The sequence below is a fragment of the Sceloporus occidentalis genome, unplaced genomic scaffold, assembly GCF_023333645.1.
Source record: "Sceloporus occidentalis isolate IW3139 unplaced genomic scaffold, rSceOcc1.0.p SCAF_5, whole genome shotgun sequence".
NCBI lineage: Eukaryota > Metazoa > Chordata > Lepidosauria > Squamata > Phrynosomatidae > Sceloporus > Sceloporus occidentalis.
The window spans coordinates 177103050-177117173 of record NW_028316985.1 but is presented as its reverse complement, the minus strand read 5'-3'; the positions used below and the strand labels follow the sequence as shown (position 1 = coordinate 177117173).

The 14124-nt window shown below is 41.2% G+C and overlaps 1 protein-coding gene across 1 annotated transcript in view; it reads right to left on the bottom strand.

Moving 5' to 3' along the window:
- The window catches only part of ANTXR2 (ANTXR cell adhesion molecule 2), a 159403-nt gene that overhangs the window by 71774 nt on the left and 73505 nt on the right, over positions 1-14124 (bottom strand). Inside the window, exons 11-13 of the mRNA XM_089526263.1 lie at positions 9972-10050; positions 9019-9114; positions 2581-2625 (exon numbers count right to left, since the gene is read on the bottom strand). Of these exons, the coding sequence (XP_089382389.1) occupies positions 2581-2625; positions 9019-9114; positions 9972-10050 (220 nt within the window). The remainder of the gene's footprint in view (positions 1-2580; positions 2626-9018; positions 9115-9971; positions 10051-14124) is intronic.

The window sequence follows — 14124 nt, the reverse complement described above, 5'->3', positions numbered from 1 at the left end:
ATCTGATTTATATGGCAGTGTCACCAAGAACAGCAGCAAGTCCTTAGGCATCTTGGCCAGTGTCCTGTGAGTCCTGCTCTGAACATTACAGAAAAGGGGTAAAGTCACCACACAAGCTCAGAACGTGGGAAAGTTACCTTCTGGACTATAACTCCCAGTGTGCATGGCCAGTGGGGATTCATATTCTGGGACTTGTGATTCAAATAAATTATCCACACTCTGAGAAAGCATGATGACTATACTGAAAGGAAAGGGGCTGAGGATTACATGATTTCAATTATGTAAGGTAAAAAAGCACTCAGGATTGCTGAACAGGATTCCGTAGTATTCAGCCATTACCATCAAACTGATATGAAACTAAAATAACTGTGTAGTGCAGATATCTAAATAAACCAGATGAGGTCTACAGGTACCGTATATCCAAACAATCCTTGAAATGAATTTGTTGTATCTTGGGCCAAAATACACTGGGAACTATGCCTTGGGTGCTGAGTGCAAAGAAAACTGTGTCAGACATCCTGAGAACCTACCAACACAATTGTAGCTCCCAACAGAGAGGGGATTAAGGTTATCTTTTAACCATTATACCAGTTTTTTAAGTCTGTGCTACAAGTATGCTCTATCATATTGTAGCCTAGCTTTCCCCAATTCAACATCCTCCAGATGTTAGACTACAACTCATATCATCACCAACCCACATGCCCCATGTTGGCTGAGGACAATGGCCAGCATCTCATTTTGACATGCACATGAGTAAGTGTGGTTTGTGCATGCATGATTACAGATTACATGCATGTGTTTCCCTTTATGGATGGAGTTTAAGGGTCTATTCTGTTGTCCTTGTGCTTCATCATCAAAACTCCCCCAAGGCAGCTGTCAAGCCCTGGAAAGAGCTACTGTTACATTTTAGGGGTGGGCAGGAGAGGGGGAAGACAATTCAGGCCATGAAAATATGGCTGCTCTGAGCTACCAGGGAAAGGGAAAGAAGACTACACTGCACTAGGGAGCACTCCCTCACTTCTTCCCCTCTCCCACTGAACTGAGCCCAGCTGCTGCTTTTTGATCTGAATAGCCTTTTTCCCTCCCTACCTGTAAGCAACAACTGTAAACCTTCCCAGAGGGCTTGACAACTCACAAGAGGGGAGAAGGATGCAGTTCTGCACAGATAGAGCTACACTCCAATGTAAGATCTCTGCCAATAGGTGCTGCAATCCAACAATTTGGGGAAGGCTATCATAGTCCTTTCAGTTTTAGGGCACTTTACAGTACACTCTCTGTGCATGACTAACATGTGCACTTCTTGCCATTTTGGAATGTTCTTTTTTTATTTGAAAAAAACACTTAATGAAAAATATAGATGTGAGAGATATTTGATATGATCAGAAGATGCTTCCATGTTTAAATCTCTGCTTCTGGAGAGTAGGTGGGGAGAGTGAATAAGATATTCTTTGAATTAGAAAGTAATTTCCCACCTTCCTTCTACTGTTACGTTCATCCACTAAATACATAAACCCAGAATTCTGGTTATGTGCAAGGAAAATCAATTTGCCGAGGAATGCACTTTGAAGTGTCTATTACAATCCAATTCCTGTCTGATCAACACAGCCACTTTGCCTGCACACTTCTGGAAAACCAAACTGTCTAATGGAGGATGCCATGTATAGAGCAATGTTGCATCCCTCAACTATCAATTTCTGCTGTATTTATTGCTACGTGTTTGAATACCTGAGGTATATGATTATACACATTTCTGAGAGAACCCAAATAATATTAGACCTCCAGAAGTCAGCACAGGAAAGACACAGTTTGGAAAATGAAAACTGGGCTAATCCATAATAGTCTTCATTGGGCAAAGGAGAAGTATTTTGTATAAACCAAAGCCCTAGATAATCCATCCTCAAAATAACCTGATAAAGTAGACTCCCTCGACTGTGCCTGCTTCAGCTAAGTGGAACTACTACTCCTACTACTCCCATTATTCCAACCCATGGTGTCATTGACTGGGGATGATAAAAGTGGCACTCCAACACTCCTGGCAGGAGGTGGTTGGCGAATGCTGTGATAAAGCATATCCCCATCAGAAATACATGTCACTCTCAGGATGTAACTGACAAATTCCTGAACTGAAATATCTGTTTCTCTGTCACGACATTTAGTAGTAATAAAGTAGGAACAAGTCAATGGACTTAGCCATCATTCTCCTGTTTTTTCCCCAGTCTTCATAGTAAGGTGTGATGGGCAAATGGTATGATGTTAACATCAAGGTTATGAGATAGATGGGAGTAGATAACTCTGTCCTTAACTTCTCTGTGAGTCTGAATCACTGGCTATAGTAATGAAAAGACTTGTCTAAGGGCCCATTTGCACTACACAATTATAATTTTAAAACCATGGTTCCACATTGTGGAATCCTGGGACTGACAGACAGGCACTAGAGTGCTCCAGCTGAGAATTGTAAATGCCTCACCCTAAACTTCCATGATTCCATAGAACAGACCATGAAAATTAAAGTGGAATCGTAGCACTATAATTGCATAGTGTGAACGGGCCCTAAGTAACCAACACTGTAGATGAACATACCTCTACTGGAGCTGATGTTGCTAGTGGAGGAGGATCTTTAATGACCTAATGAGGGAAAAAGAGTTCATAAGTAAGAAAAAGAAAGCCAAGATTTTTCAGAGTCAAGTATTACAATACTGTATATAGTACTACAGATTTCCTCCAACACACCTTCTTTTCCTGAATACAACATCCAGCTGCATAAGGATGTAAAAAATACCAGTACTTTTTGCACCAGTGCATTTTGCAAAAAGAAAAAAAAGTCTCAAAATGTGAAAAACAACCAAAATGAATAAATACTCAGTGAGGAGAATGCTTTTGATAATATTCATTCTTATATGTGAGAATGAAATGAGTAAATGACATTCCCACCCTTGAGGCTCTTCATAGACTATAACCAACTGAAACCACATGAACAATGAAATATAATACTGAAAGGGGCCTTCATTTGATAATTTTACTCTTCTTCCCAGCTGGAACTCTAGTTCGGTGACCACTGTGGTCTGGGCTAGCAATCTCATTTAGTTTATTTAAACACTTGGTTTGAACATACCCACAGAGACTATTGCCCTGTGGGGAACCTGATAAACATTAGAATCTAGAAACAATTCTTTTCTGAACTTAGAACAGGGATATAGCTATGGGAAGCCTCCAAATTAGTATTTTCTTCTTGTTGTTAACTGCATCAACTTCTACTTATGACAATCCTAGTCACCTTGTCATCAACAGACCTACTCAGGTATTGTAGACTCAGGGCTGCGGCTTCCTTGATTGAGTCTATCCATCTGGAATGTGGTCTTCCTCTTCTCCTACTGGCTTCCACATTACCAAGTATTATTGTCTTTTCTAACAAATCATGTTTTCTCATATGTCCAAAGTACTACAGTCTCAATTTAATCCTCTGGCCTTCTAGAGAGAGTTCAGGCTTGTTTTGCTCTAGGATCCATTTATTTGTCTTTTTAGCAGTCCGTGGTATCTGCAGAACACTCCTCCAGCACCACATTTCAAATGAGGTGATTTTCTTCTTATCTGCTTTCTTCACTGTCCACTTTTCACGATACACAGAAATCAGAAATAGAATGGCATGGGCAATTATGACTTTAATATTCAGTTACATATCTTTATGCTTAGGGATCTTGTCCAGATTCTTCATAGCTGCTTTTCCAGTTTCTTGTGTTGTTCTGATTTCATGACTACATTCTCCATTTCGCTTAATGACTGATCCAAGGTATAGACTATTTTGATGTCTTCTAATCCACTTCAAAGTTATGTATATATCATCTGTGGTTATTTTTTCTTCTTCTCATTCAACACTTGATTCAATTGATCTACTCTGGTTGGGACTAGCAAATGTACAGTGGACCCTTGTTATACACTGGGGTTTGGTTCCAAGATCCCCCGTGTATAACAAAATCCGTGGATTCTCAAGTCCCATTAAATATAATGACATAGCAAAATGGTGTCCCCTATAAAAATGGAAAATCAAGGTTTGATATTTGAAATTTATACTTTTAAAAAATATTTTCAAACCGTGGATGCTTGAATCCGTGTATAAAATAATCTGTGTATAAGAAGGGCCAACTGTATTTATGCCAAGTGGCACTACTGGATGGACCTCATCAAGCAGACATACTAGAAATACAGATCTTTCCCATGTGTTATTATGGCTGTATCTTTTCGTTGAAAATGAATTAAAACACAGGAACAATCCTTTTATTTTGGAAGTGGTGGAGGAAAAGAGAGACTATATTCAATTTCAGAAGCCTGAGAACTTGCAGATGTTAAAAGACATAATATTGCAAGACAGCCAGCATTTCTGTTTAATTCAGATTTCTTAAATACTGTCCCAAGAGCTCAGGAGACAAAATCTCCATTTTGTTTACCATATGCAGACTTTGAGTTTTCTCCAATTTTATTAAATTTGGCTTCCTTATCCTCATTTCAGCAATGGGCTGCTTGTCATTTTTTCTTTAAAACAACAACCTGAGGTTTGATTTTGGAAGACAGCCGATTTCTTCCTCCTTCATTTTTCAAAATGTATATATCTTGAAATTAATTTTTAAAAAACACAAAAACAAGTTGCTTCAGGCAACAGTCCCTTTGATCTGCTCATTAACACTTATCAAATGTTCGAATGAGGTGGGCATTAAGAAATGTCAGCACCAGAGCCTACAGCCAGCTTGATGCCGTCATATGTTCAAACGTTTGGGGAAGAGCGAAAGAACTGTCAACAGAGAACTCTTTTTAAAGGAGAGAGAGTAGAAAAATGAAAAACCAACAACCTGGTGGTGTGCATGGATTACAGATCAAGTAAAAAAAAAAACCAATTCCACCAACTGGCTCCTGCCAAGAATTAAACAGCATGCCCAATTCATTTGACACAGTAGATGCCAAATGGTTGCTGCCAGAAAGGACGTCTGAATTGTGAAGGGCAATATTACCCCTTCAACACTGATTTTGTTATTATTGATCGAAGCAGAGCTTGGAAAAGTTGCCTTTTGGACTACAAATCCCAGAAGGGTGGCTGGAGTACCCCTGGGTACTCCAAAAATAAATTTTCTAATCTCCTCTATAGTATATTTGGTTTGTTTGAAAATGCAGGATAATGGAAGTGTTTTTCACAAACACCTAAAGCTTGTCTGCATTACTCTTAAGTGAGAATGATCTAAAGATGATTAAATATTAATAATCAAAACATGAATTCTTTTATATAAAATGTTCAGTGTGTGCACACAAATCCATGCTTTACACATTATCTCCACAATCCTTTGCTACAGTCCCAACTTTGTTTGTCCAAACTAGAATAGACCCACTGAAGTAACTGCTGAATGGTAAATCATCACTTATGTAAGGGTCTACTCTAGTTAGGATTAGCAATTGAATTTAGGCCATGATCCAGGTATTTGACCTAGGAAGAGGAGATATAGGGGCAGCCTGAACCCGCCCCTTTTCACGGTAAATTGGGGCCAAGGCAGCCTCACCAGCAGTCCTGTGGCCCTAATCCACCATGTTTCCAGTTCTCTTTGGCCTGGAAAAGGGGGGCTCTTGCAGCTTAGACACCAACAGCACCCCAGTACTAAAGAGGAGAAAGCGGCGGCTGCTGCAGCTCCTTTCTCCTCTGCATCAATGGCACGGCCGTTTGGTTGCCACGCTAATGATGCGCAGGCCCAAAAGGAGCTCCATTTTGGAGCTCCTTTTCATGCCTCCACCAGGCCGCCATAAACGGCCGGGGGGGCGCAGACATGTCACGTGTGCACTGCGCCATTTGGACGTGGTGTGTGCATGACATCATTGTTACATGTGCCGTGTGGATGGTGCCAGGTAATGATGGTGCCCCTACACATACTAGGGTTAGGGATCGTGCGGTTGGTGCGCAGTCCCTAACCGTAGTATCGCCAGGAGTACGCTGCATTTGGGCAGTCTGTACCATGCCATAGTTAACAGGCAGCTGCTTTCATATCAAATGAACATGAAAAGAGACAGGTAGTTATGTCCTGATGTTAAAAGATAACACAGAAAATGTTGTATTTATATTATCTTCTTGTTGCCTGTTACAAAAAAATGAAGGATACAGATGTTTAATCAACAACAACAAAAACTAACCCACAAGAGCATTTTTTAATGGAGCTATTGAAACATTTCCTTCTTTTTAAACCCAGTTTTACTGATTGGATGGTATTGGAAATTTATCCTTTGTCTTCCCCCCCCCCAGATTATAGTGGGTGTCTTCATTATTTGTTGCATGCTGGTCTGCAAATGCTAATTTACATACACAGACATGCACACGGGATGGACACACACACACACACACATATATATATATATATATATATATATATACACACACAAGAATGACATAATTAAGTCAATTGCCAAAAGGATCTGGTGAAAGTAAATTGAGGCACTTCCAGTCTGTTTCAACCAGTCTTCATTGACAATGTGACATGCTGATTTGAATTCATCAGCATAACAAGGCACCCTAACAGATGCAGTCAACTCCAGCCTACAGTTCCCATCATCCCCACAATGTGGGCTGATTCCCAAACGAATACAGCCCTCAGGCTTGCAGTTGAGTAAGTTTCTCACTTTTCAAGTATGGAGAAGGAGGGGGGAAGGAGAGAGAGAGACACTCTGTGTCTCAGCCAAATGCAATACAATGTAATGCTTGCTGTTGCTGTGTGTCTTCAAGTTGTTTCCAACTTACAGTAATACATAAACAAACAAACAAACAAACAAACAAACTTTATTCTTATACCCCGCCTTTCTGCTGCATCAATCAAGGTGGCATACATGACTAGAATATATTGGAATAATACATACTCTTAATAAATAAATTGACCCGCCCCCCCCCCCTTTTAAAATAGTTTTTAAACAATACAGTTTAAAAATTCAACCGGTTAAAATGACAGCAATTTTCTAGTAGAGGCAGTGGTTACATAAAGTAGGGAGAGTACAGAAATTAGATTAGGAAGGTCTGCCGGAAGAGATCCGTCTTGACAGCTTTTTTGAAGCTGTCTAGGCTGATTATTTGAGGGATCTCCTCCAGCAAGGCGTTCCATAGTCTGGGAGCGGCAGCGGAGAACATCCTCTGGAAGGTTGCCGTTAGTCTGGTTTTTATGGATTGACAGTGACCCTAAAGTGACCCATATCAGGGGATTTTCTTGGCAAGATTTGTTCAGAGGGGGGGCAGGCCTTTGCTTCAAGAATGCGACTTGTTCAAGCTTACACAATGGATTTCCCTGCCCAAGTGAGGATTTGAACACTGGTCTCCAGAGTCTAGTACTCAAACCACTACATCACACTGGCTCTCACTGCATAATGCAGATGAACACCAGTCAAGACATCCAAGTGAGTGAGATGTACAGGTCGGAATCTCCAAAGGTTTTTAACGTTGGAAGTCTCAGAGGCCCAAAATAGAAAATACGTCTCATTACAAGGGACATCTCACTCTGCCCATAATGCTAGAGAAGAAGAGTTAATGATCAGCACCAAAAATGTCTACAACATTATCTACATTTGCTGATAGCAGAGATCCATTCCCAGGTTCACACATTTTGTTGGATTACAATCCCCATGGTGACTGGAACTTTTGGGATCTGAAATCCAACTCCATCTCTAGAACCAAGATTGGGAATTCTCTAACCTAGACCATTGTTCTCAACCTTTGGAAGTTCAGAAGTTTGGGGCTTCAATTCCCAGAATCCTGGACCATTGGCCAGGCCAGCTAGCGTATTGTGGAATCTAAGGCGTGTTACAGACTGCCCCTTTGGGGCGGCCTGTAGGCGCGCCTTTCCCCGGTGTATCAGGGCCTCAGTGGCCAGAACGGCAGCCGCTGAGGCCCCGATCCGCTGCTTTCCGGGCTGCGGGGAAGCGGCAAAAGGCCACTTCCCTGCAGCCTGGAAAGGGGTGTCCTTGGGGCTTCAAGCCCCAAAGACACCCACGGCCGCGCAGAGGAGGAGAAAGGGGCCACTTGGCCCCTTTCTCCCTTGCATAGCTGGGTGCAGCCATCTGAAGGATGCGCCCAGCGATGCAAACCAGGAAGGAGCTCCTTTTTGGAGCTCCTTCCTGCTCTGCGGAAAGGGCGTGTTAAGTGCCCTCGCGCGGAGCAATGGCTTCACGTCCGCGCGCCTCGTTTAGAGGCGGCACATTCGTGACGCCATCATGGCGGCAGCCGTGTGGAACGGCTGCCACCATTTTGTGCACGTGGAGTGCATACTAGGGTTAGGGGGGTGCAGAAGCATCGCCCCTTCCTAACCCTAGTACGTGCTCCGCGCATACTTTAATGGCGGTCTGTAACCCGCCAAAATCACAAACTGCTAGAGGACCAAAATTTGACAACCTATTGACCCCAAACATTTTATATGCATTATCCCTGTGTGTGTGTGTGTGTGTGTGCGCGCTCTCGTGCGCACACACCTTCAAGTTGTCTGTTGACTTATGGAGACCCCATGAATCGCATAGCACTTTCTTAGGCCAGGAATACTCAGAGGAGGTTTCACCAGTTCCTTTCTCTGAAATGTAGCCTAAAACATCTGGTGTTACTTGGTGGTCTCCCACCAAATATTAACCAGGGATAACCCTACTTAGCTTCCAAGATCAGACAGGATTTGGTGTCTTTAGGATATTTAGGCCCTACCAAAAGCCTTAGCTTCCATGTATTTTCCCAATCCATTTGCAATGTTGGCTCAGTGCAGCATCCCAAAAGCATGTTTCCACTGCCATGTAAATTCTGTTTCTTTTCTAGATTAGGTAGTGTTAAGAATAGACCCTGAGCAAGTCACACTCTCTCAGCCTCAGATGGCAACCCCCCTCCGAAGAACCTTGCCAAATAAACCCCATGATAGGTTCACCTTAGGGTCGCTGTAAGTGAGAAAGGAGTTGAAGGCACATAAGAACTACTACAACAATTATCACCATGCAGAAGCTTAAAAATACAAACAAGTTCTCTATTTCACTCACCACTTTGCAACACAAGGGCCAGAACCACCACAAGAGAGCAAGTGCCAGCAAGAGTAACAATATAAGGATTGCTATCAGTGCTGCAATGCCACTTGCCTAGAGGAAAGGGAAAGGGAGATATAATAATTGCATTTTAATTTACAGAAATTATGTTAGTAAGCACTCTTCCGACCACCACCATCACCACTCCTATATGTGGGTACATGTCAGTTCACAAAATAGATGTATTCTTGGGCATTCATTCTTTAATAAAATAAATAAATAAAAATCTGACACCAGGGACAGAAATAACAACGAAAGACTACGAATGGGTTCCTATACCACAAGAAGAAGAGCAGATCAGCATGTTTCAGAAAAATATTATTCAAAATCTAAAAATATTATTATTATTATTATTATTATTTTATTTTCTTATATCCCTCTTTTCTCCCAATATAGGGACTCACTCAGGGTCATAATCCAACACTCAAACTACTACACCACAGTCACTCTTGTAAAACTACAAATCCCAATATTTCATAGGATGGAGCCACAGCACTAAAGTAATCTCAAACTGCATTATTTCTGCAGTGCAGATGCACCCTGTGGGGGAGTGTCACTTTCTGTTGCCATTTGGAGAGGCACTGTATAGAAAAAGTGAGATATTTGGAAGTCAGTATAGGGTTCAAGGATGCTTGTGGGGTGCAGTGTGTGGGAAGGTGGTATATTTTCACATGTGTTCATGCTTTTGAAGGTCTTTCTGCATGGTGTGAGGCCAAAATTGACCAAAAATTACACTAATTTTAAAAAGTGGAGGATTGAGGGGCTCAGGGGAACTGTAGGGGGGAGCTTCAAGAACAACAAAAGTGGAGTCCAGGCACACATGAGATATAAAAGGTGCATTATGCCCACCCCATCCATAAACTGTCCATAAAAAACAAACCACAAATGGCTCTTGTTATATATGTACTTACACACTTTGTTGCAGTAATGGTTAAAGAGCTGGAGATGAGGGACTGCCCATGATTGAGACTGACAAAAACATCCAGAGTTCTGAAAAAGAAATTGGGGAGGGGGGAATCATACACAGAAAATTTAATAGTACGTTTACCCAATGCCCCAGCCAGATGCAGTTAAAATAAAACAAGGAATGCAGCAGGGGAACCAGATCTTGTGGGTGTTAGTAATTTGCTTAACAGTTCAAGTTGAAAGCCTTATAGCCAAATAACGTAGGGTGTGGTAATGGTTAGGATGTAGCTATCATTACACATGTGGAGCTAAGCTTCATACCTCTGTTCAGCCACAGAACAACACAGGAGATGGTAAATTAGTCCCTGTACTACGTGAAGCAAGAGCCAGCGCGATATAGTGGTTTGAGTGTTATACTACAACCCTGGAGAGCGGGGTTTGATTTCCAGCTTGGCCATGCACCACTGGGTGCCCTTGGATGGGTCACATGCTCTCATAGAATCATAGAATCATAGAATCGTAGAGTTGGAAGAGACCACTAGGGCCATCCAGTCCAACCCCCTGCCATGCAGGAAATCCAAATCAAAGCATCCCTGACAGATGGCCATCCAGCCTCTGTTTAAAGACCTCCAAGGAAGGAGACTCTATCACCTTCCGAGGAAGTGCATTCCACTGTCGAACAGCCCTTACTGTCAGGACGTTCCTCCTAATGTTCAGGTGGAATCTCCTTTCCTGTAGCTTGCATCCATTGTTCCGGGTCCAGGGGAAAGCAATGGCAAACCTTCCCTGGACAATTCTGGACAAGAAAACCCCACAATAGGATTGCCTTAGGATTGCCAAGTCAGAAACAACTTGACAGCACACAGCAATGAACTATGTAAAGCACTGCACCAGATTACAAATGGGAGGATGACTGGATGTGAAAAATCTGCAATTTTTTTTTTAAATAGTACATCAGGCTAGATCATTTCTTCTTGACATCTTAGGATGCATCTACACTGTAGAAATAATGCAGCTTTACAGCACTTTAACTGTCATGGCTCCACCCTACATAATCCTGGAATTTGTAGTTTTGTGAGAGACACTAGCATGCCTTGGCAGAGAAGGTTAAAGACCCCGTAAAGCCACAAATCCCAGAATTCCATAGGATGTAGCTGCAGCGCTTAAAGTTGTGTCAAACTGCCTTATTTCTACACTGTCTTAGGGTCACCATAAGTTGGAAATGGCTTGAAGACACACAAAAGTGACAACTGCATTCTATGACATTAGGGTAGTACACACCCTACGCCATACACACACCCAATCAAAGAAGCTTGGGCATGCCACCACAACTTAGCATCTGCTAGAGATTTATTTGCCCTGCCCTTGTTGCCCACAGCCGGATAAAGACCTGCATGGTGTAGGTTATAAATGGCCAACTATGAATGGAAAACCCAAACCACCTAACCAGCATTTCATCCCAGAAGCTATAAAGTTTGTAAAAATAGCCAGTTGACATGAGGCAGACCTATTAGAAAATGGGAGCTCTTTTTTTTATGCCAGTGGGTGAAATTAAAAAAACTACAGCCACCCATCTCAGAGAGATGTTGCATCATTTCAAAGACTTTGGTGCAACTGTACGATCTCAGGATGTGACAAACTACATATAGCTTAAGACATGCACTCCCATACATAGGAATGTCAGAACTGGCAATACCCACACTAATTACCACTATGACAACATACATGCAGCACAAAAGCCACTAATTATAGATAGTTGAGGTTTTCAGCAAAGAGCAGGCGGGAATCAGGCAAACATAAATAGTAAAGTGGTTCCTCGTTTCTTCAAATAACCTTGGAAAACCCCAAACACATGGCCAGGATTATAGATCAGCTGTTCCCAGCATCTCTGGCTTTCACATGAGATTCAGCAAGTTTCCACTGAAACTTAACTTTGAGCTACAAGGAGCAGATAACAGATTTCCAAATTATGGTTGTTTTAGCCATCACATTCTTCTTTTAGGCAGCTCAGGATGGTGCCACAGAAAGGTATCCCAATTTTGTCCTGAGAATAGGCCTGTGAATCAGGTTGTACTGAAACTGGTTCGAGGTTGTAATTCCCAGACTCACACTATAAAGTGAGACCTTGATATTTGTTGGGGTTTGGTTACTGGACCCCCCATGGATACCAAAATCCATGAATGTTCAAATCCCATTAAATACAATTGTATAGTAAAATTGTGTCTTTTATATAAAATGGCAAAATCAAGGTTTGTTTTTTGGAATTTATATTTTTTTAACATCCATGGATGAAGAATCTGTGGATATGGAGGGCCAATTGTACAATTATAAGCACTGTGATTTCACTTTAACTGACATAGTTCCATCTTATGGAATACTGGGATTTGCAGTTTAGTTACACTATTTAGAATTCTTGTCAGGGAGCTCTTGCGCTTGCCTAAACTACAAACCCTGGAGTTCCATGAGAAGCATTCATGGCAGTTAAAGTGGAATCACTGTGTTTTGTGTAAAAGGATCCCAGATCTCAATTACAAAAATCTATTCAATCATGTCTCTGAATTTTGTCTTTTGGATATTTTAAGTACAGTTGGCCCGCTCTATCCACGGATCCTTTCTCCATCAATTTAGACATCCACGGTTTGAAAATATTCCAAAAATATATAAATCACAAAAAGCAAACCCTGATTTTGCCATTTTATATAAGAGACAACATTTTACTGCGCCATTATATTTAATGAGACTTGAACATCCACAGATTTTTGTATCCACGGGAGATCCTAGAACCAAAATCCCAGCAGATACTAAAGGCCAGAGGTGGGAATCTAGCAGCACTCCAGATGAAGATGGACTAATATAGCCTTAAATCAAATTTACACCTACAATATGGCTAGAGTGCCCAGAGGTTGGAAACATTACTTTTTAAAACTATAATGCCCACCATGTCACCTGGAGGATTTGGGAGCTGTAGCCCAAAAAGTGACTTCTCTGAGATTCAAATATTTTTCCCAAGTCTCCCAACTTCTCCACGCTCATTTTTCAAACATGCCCCTGCCAGTTTGAATCTCTCTGTCAACCTCCAGCTACCAGACTGTCTGACAAACATCTCAAGAAATAAACTGATTGAGCACATCAAGGATTAAGCCCGACAGAGAGAAAAAATCCAAAAGAGAACCATTCAACGTATCAGCATGTTTTTTTATGCATGGTGGCAGGGATTACAAGGTGCTGGATATGACAGAGAGGTTCCAAAAGCTATAGAGTCAAGTCAGACAGATCATCTTTGTAAAGATAAACATTTCAAGAATCAACCTAATCATGTCATCTCTGCAAATGTCATGTCTGAGAAATTCAAGCTACCTTCTTATTTGTTTTGATCTTCTGGGGATGTATCTATCTATGACATATTTCAGGATTCTTGTTGTTCAGCTGTCTTGTTTGGTGGAAAGGTTTCAACCAACTGGTGCTATTTCTTCTTCTTGATGAGTTTTAATTGATTTATCTTAATATATTCTTATAATTTTCAATTTAAACTTCCCTTGTTGTTATCAGCCTTGAACACTATTTGTAGCAGTACATGTAGTAGAAAGTAGGATGTAAATTTAATTTATAAAACTTGATAAATAACATTTTTTTTCAAAAAATATAAATAACATTTAAATACACACTCCTAATCAAGAAGAAGGGAAAGGGGACCCTAAGTGCACTTGGCAAGCCCCCATAGCCTGAAATGAAACCGAATATGGGGTAATGCAGTGGGTTCATGCATTCAACTATTCAAGGCTGGGAAGGATTCAAAAGCAGCTGAAATCTGAAAAATTATTTGGATTGTTTAGTGCACTGGATCGTCCCAGAAAATGTATCTACAAAAGGTACAGCATGGAGAAGGTACTCTTTTGAACTCTTTTGAATTGTCAGGAAGCTCAGAAGGCTGTACGTAGGTTTCTCAGGTGAACTCCCATCCTAGACACTGACCACGTCCCGGACACTGACCAGATCCAGGACTTTCAGCAAGGTTACTTTATCCCATATTTTTTTACAATTCCCTGGACTAACCAGATGTAATGAAACCAAAAATGGATGAAACAGAAGCTCTGTATATAAAATACTGACTTATTTATTATTAGAATATTATTATCCTCAAAACATTATTGAATGGTT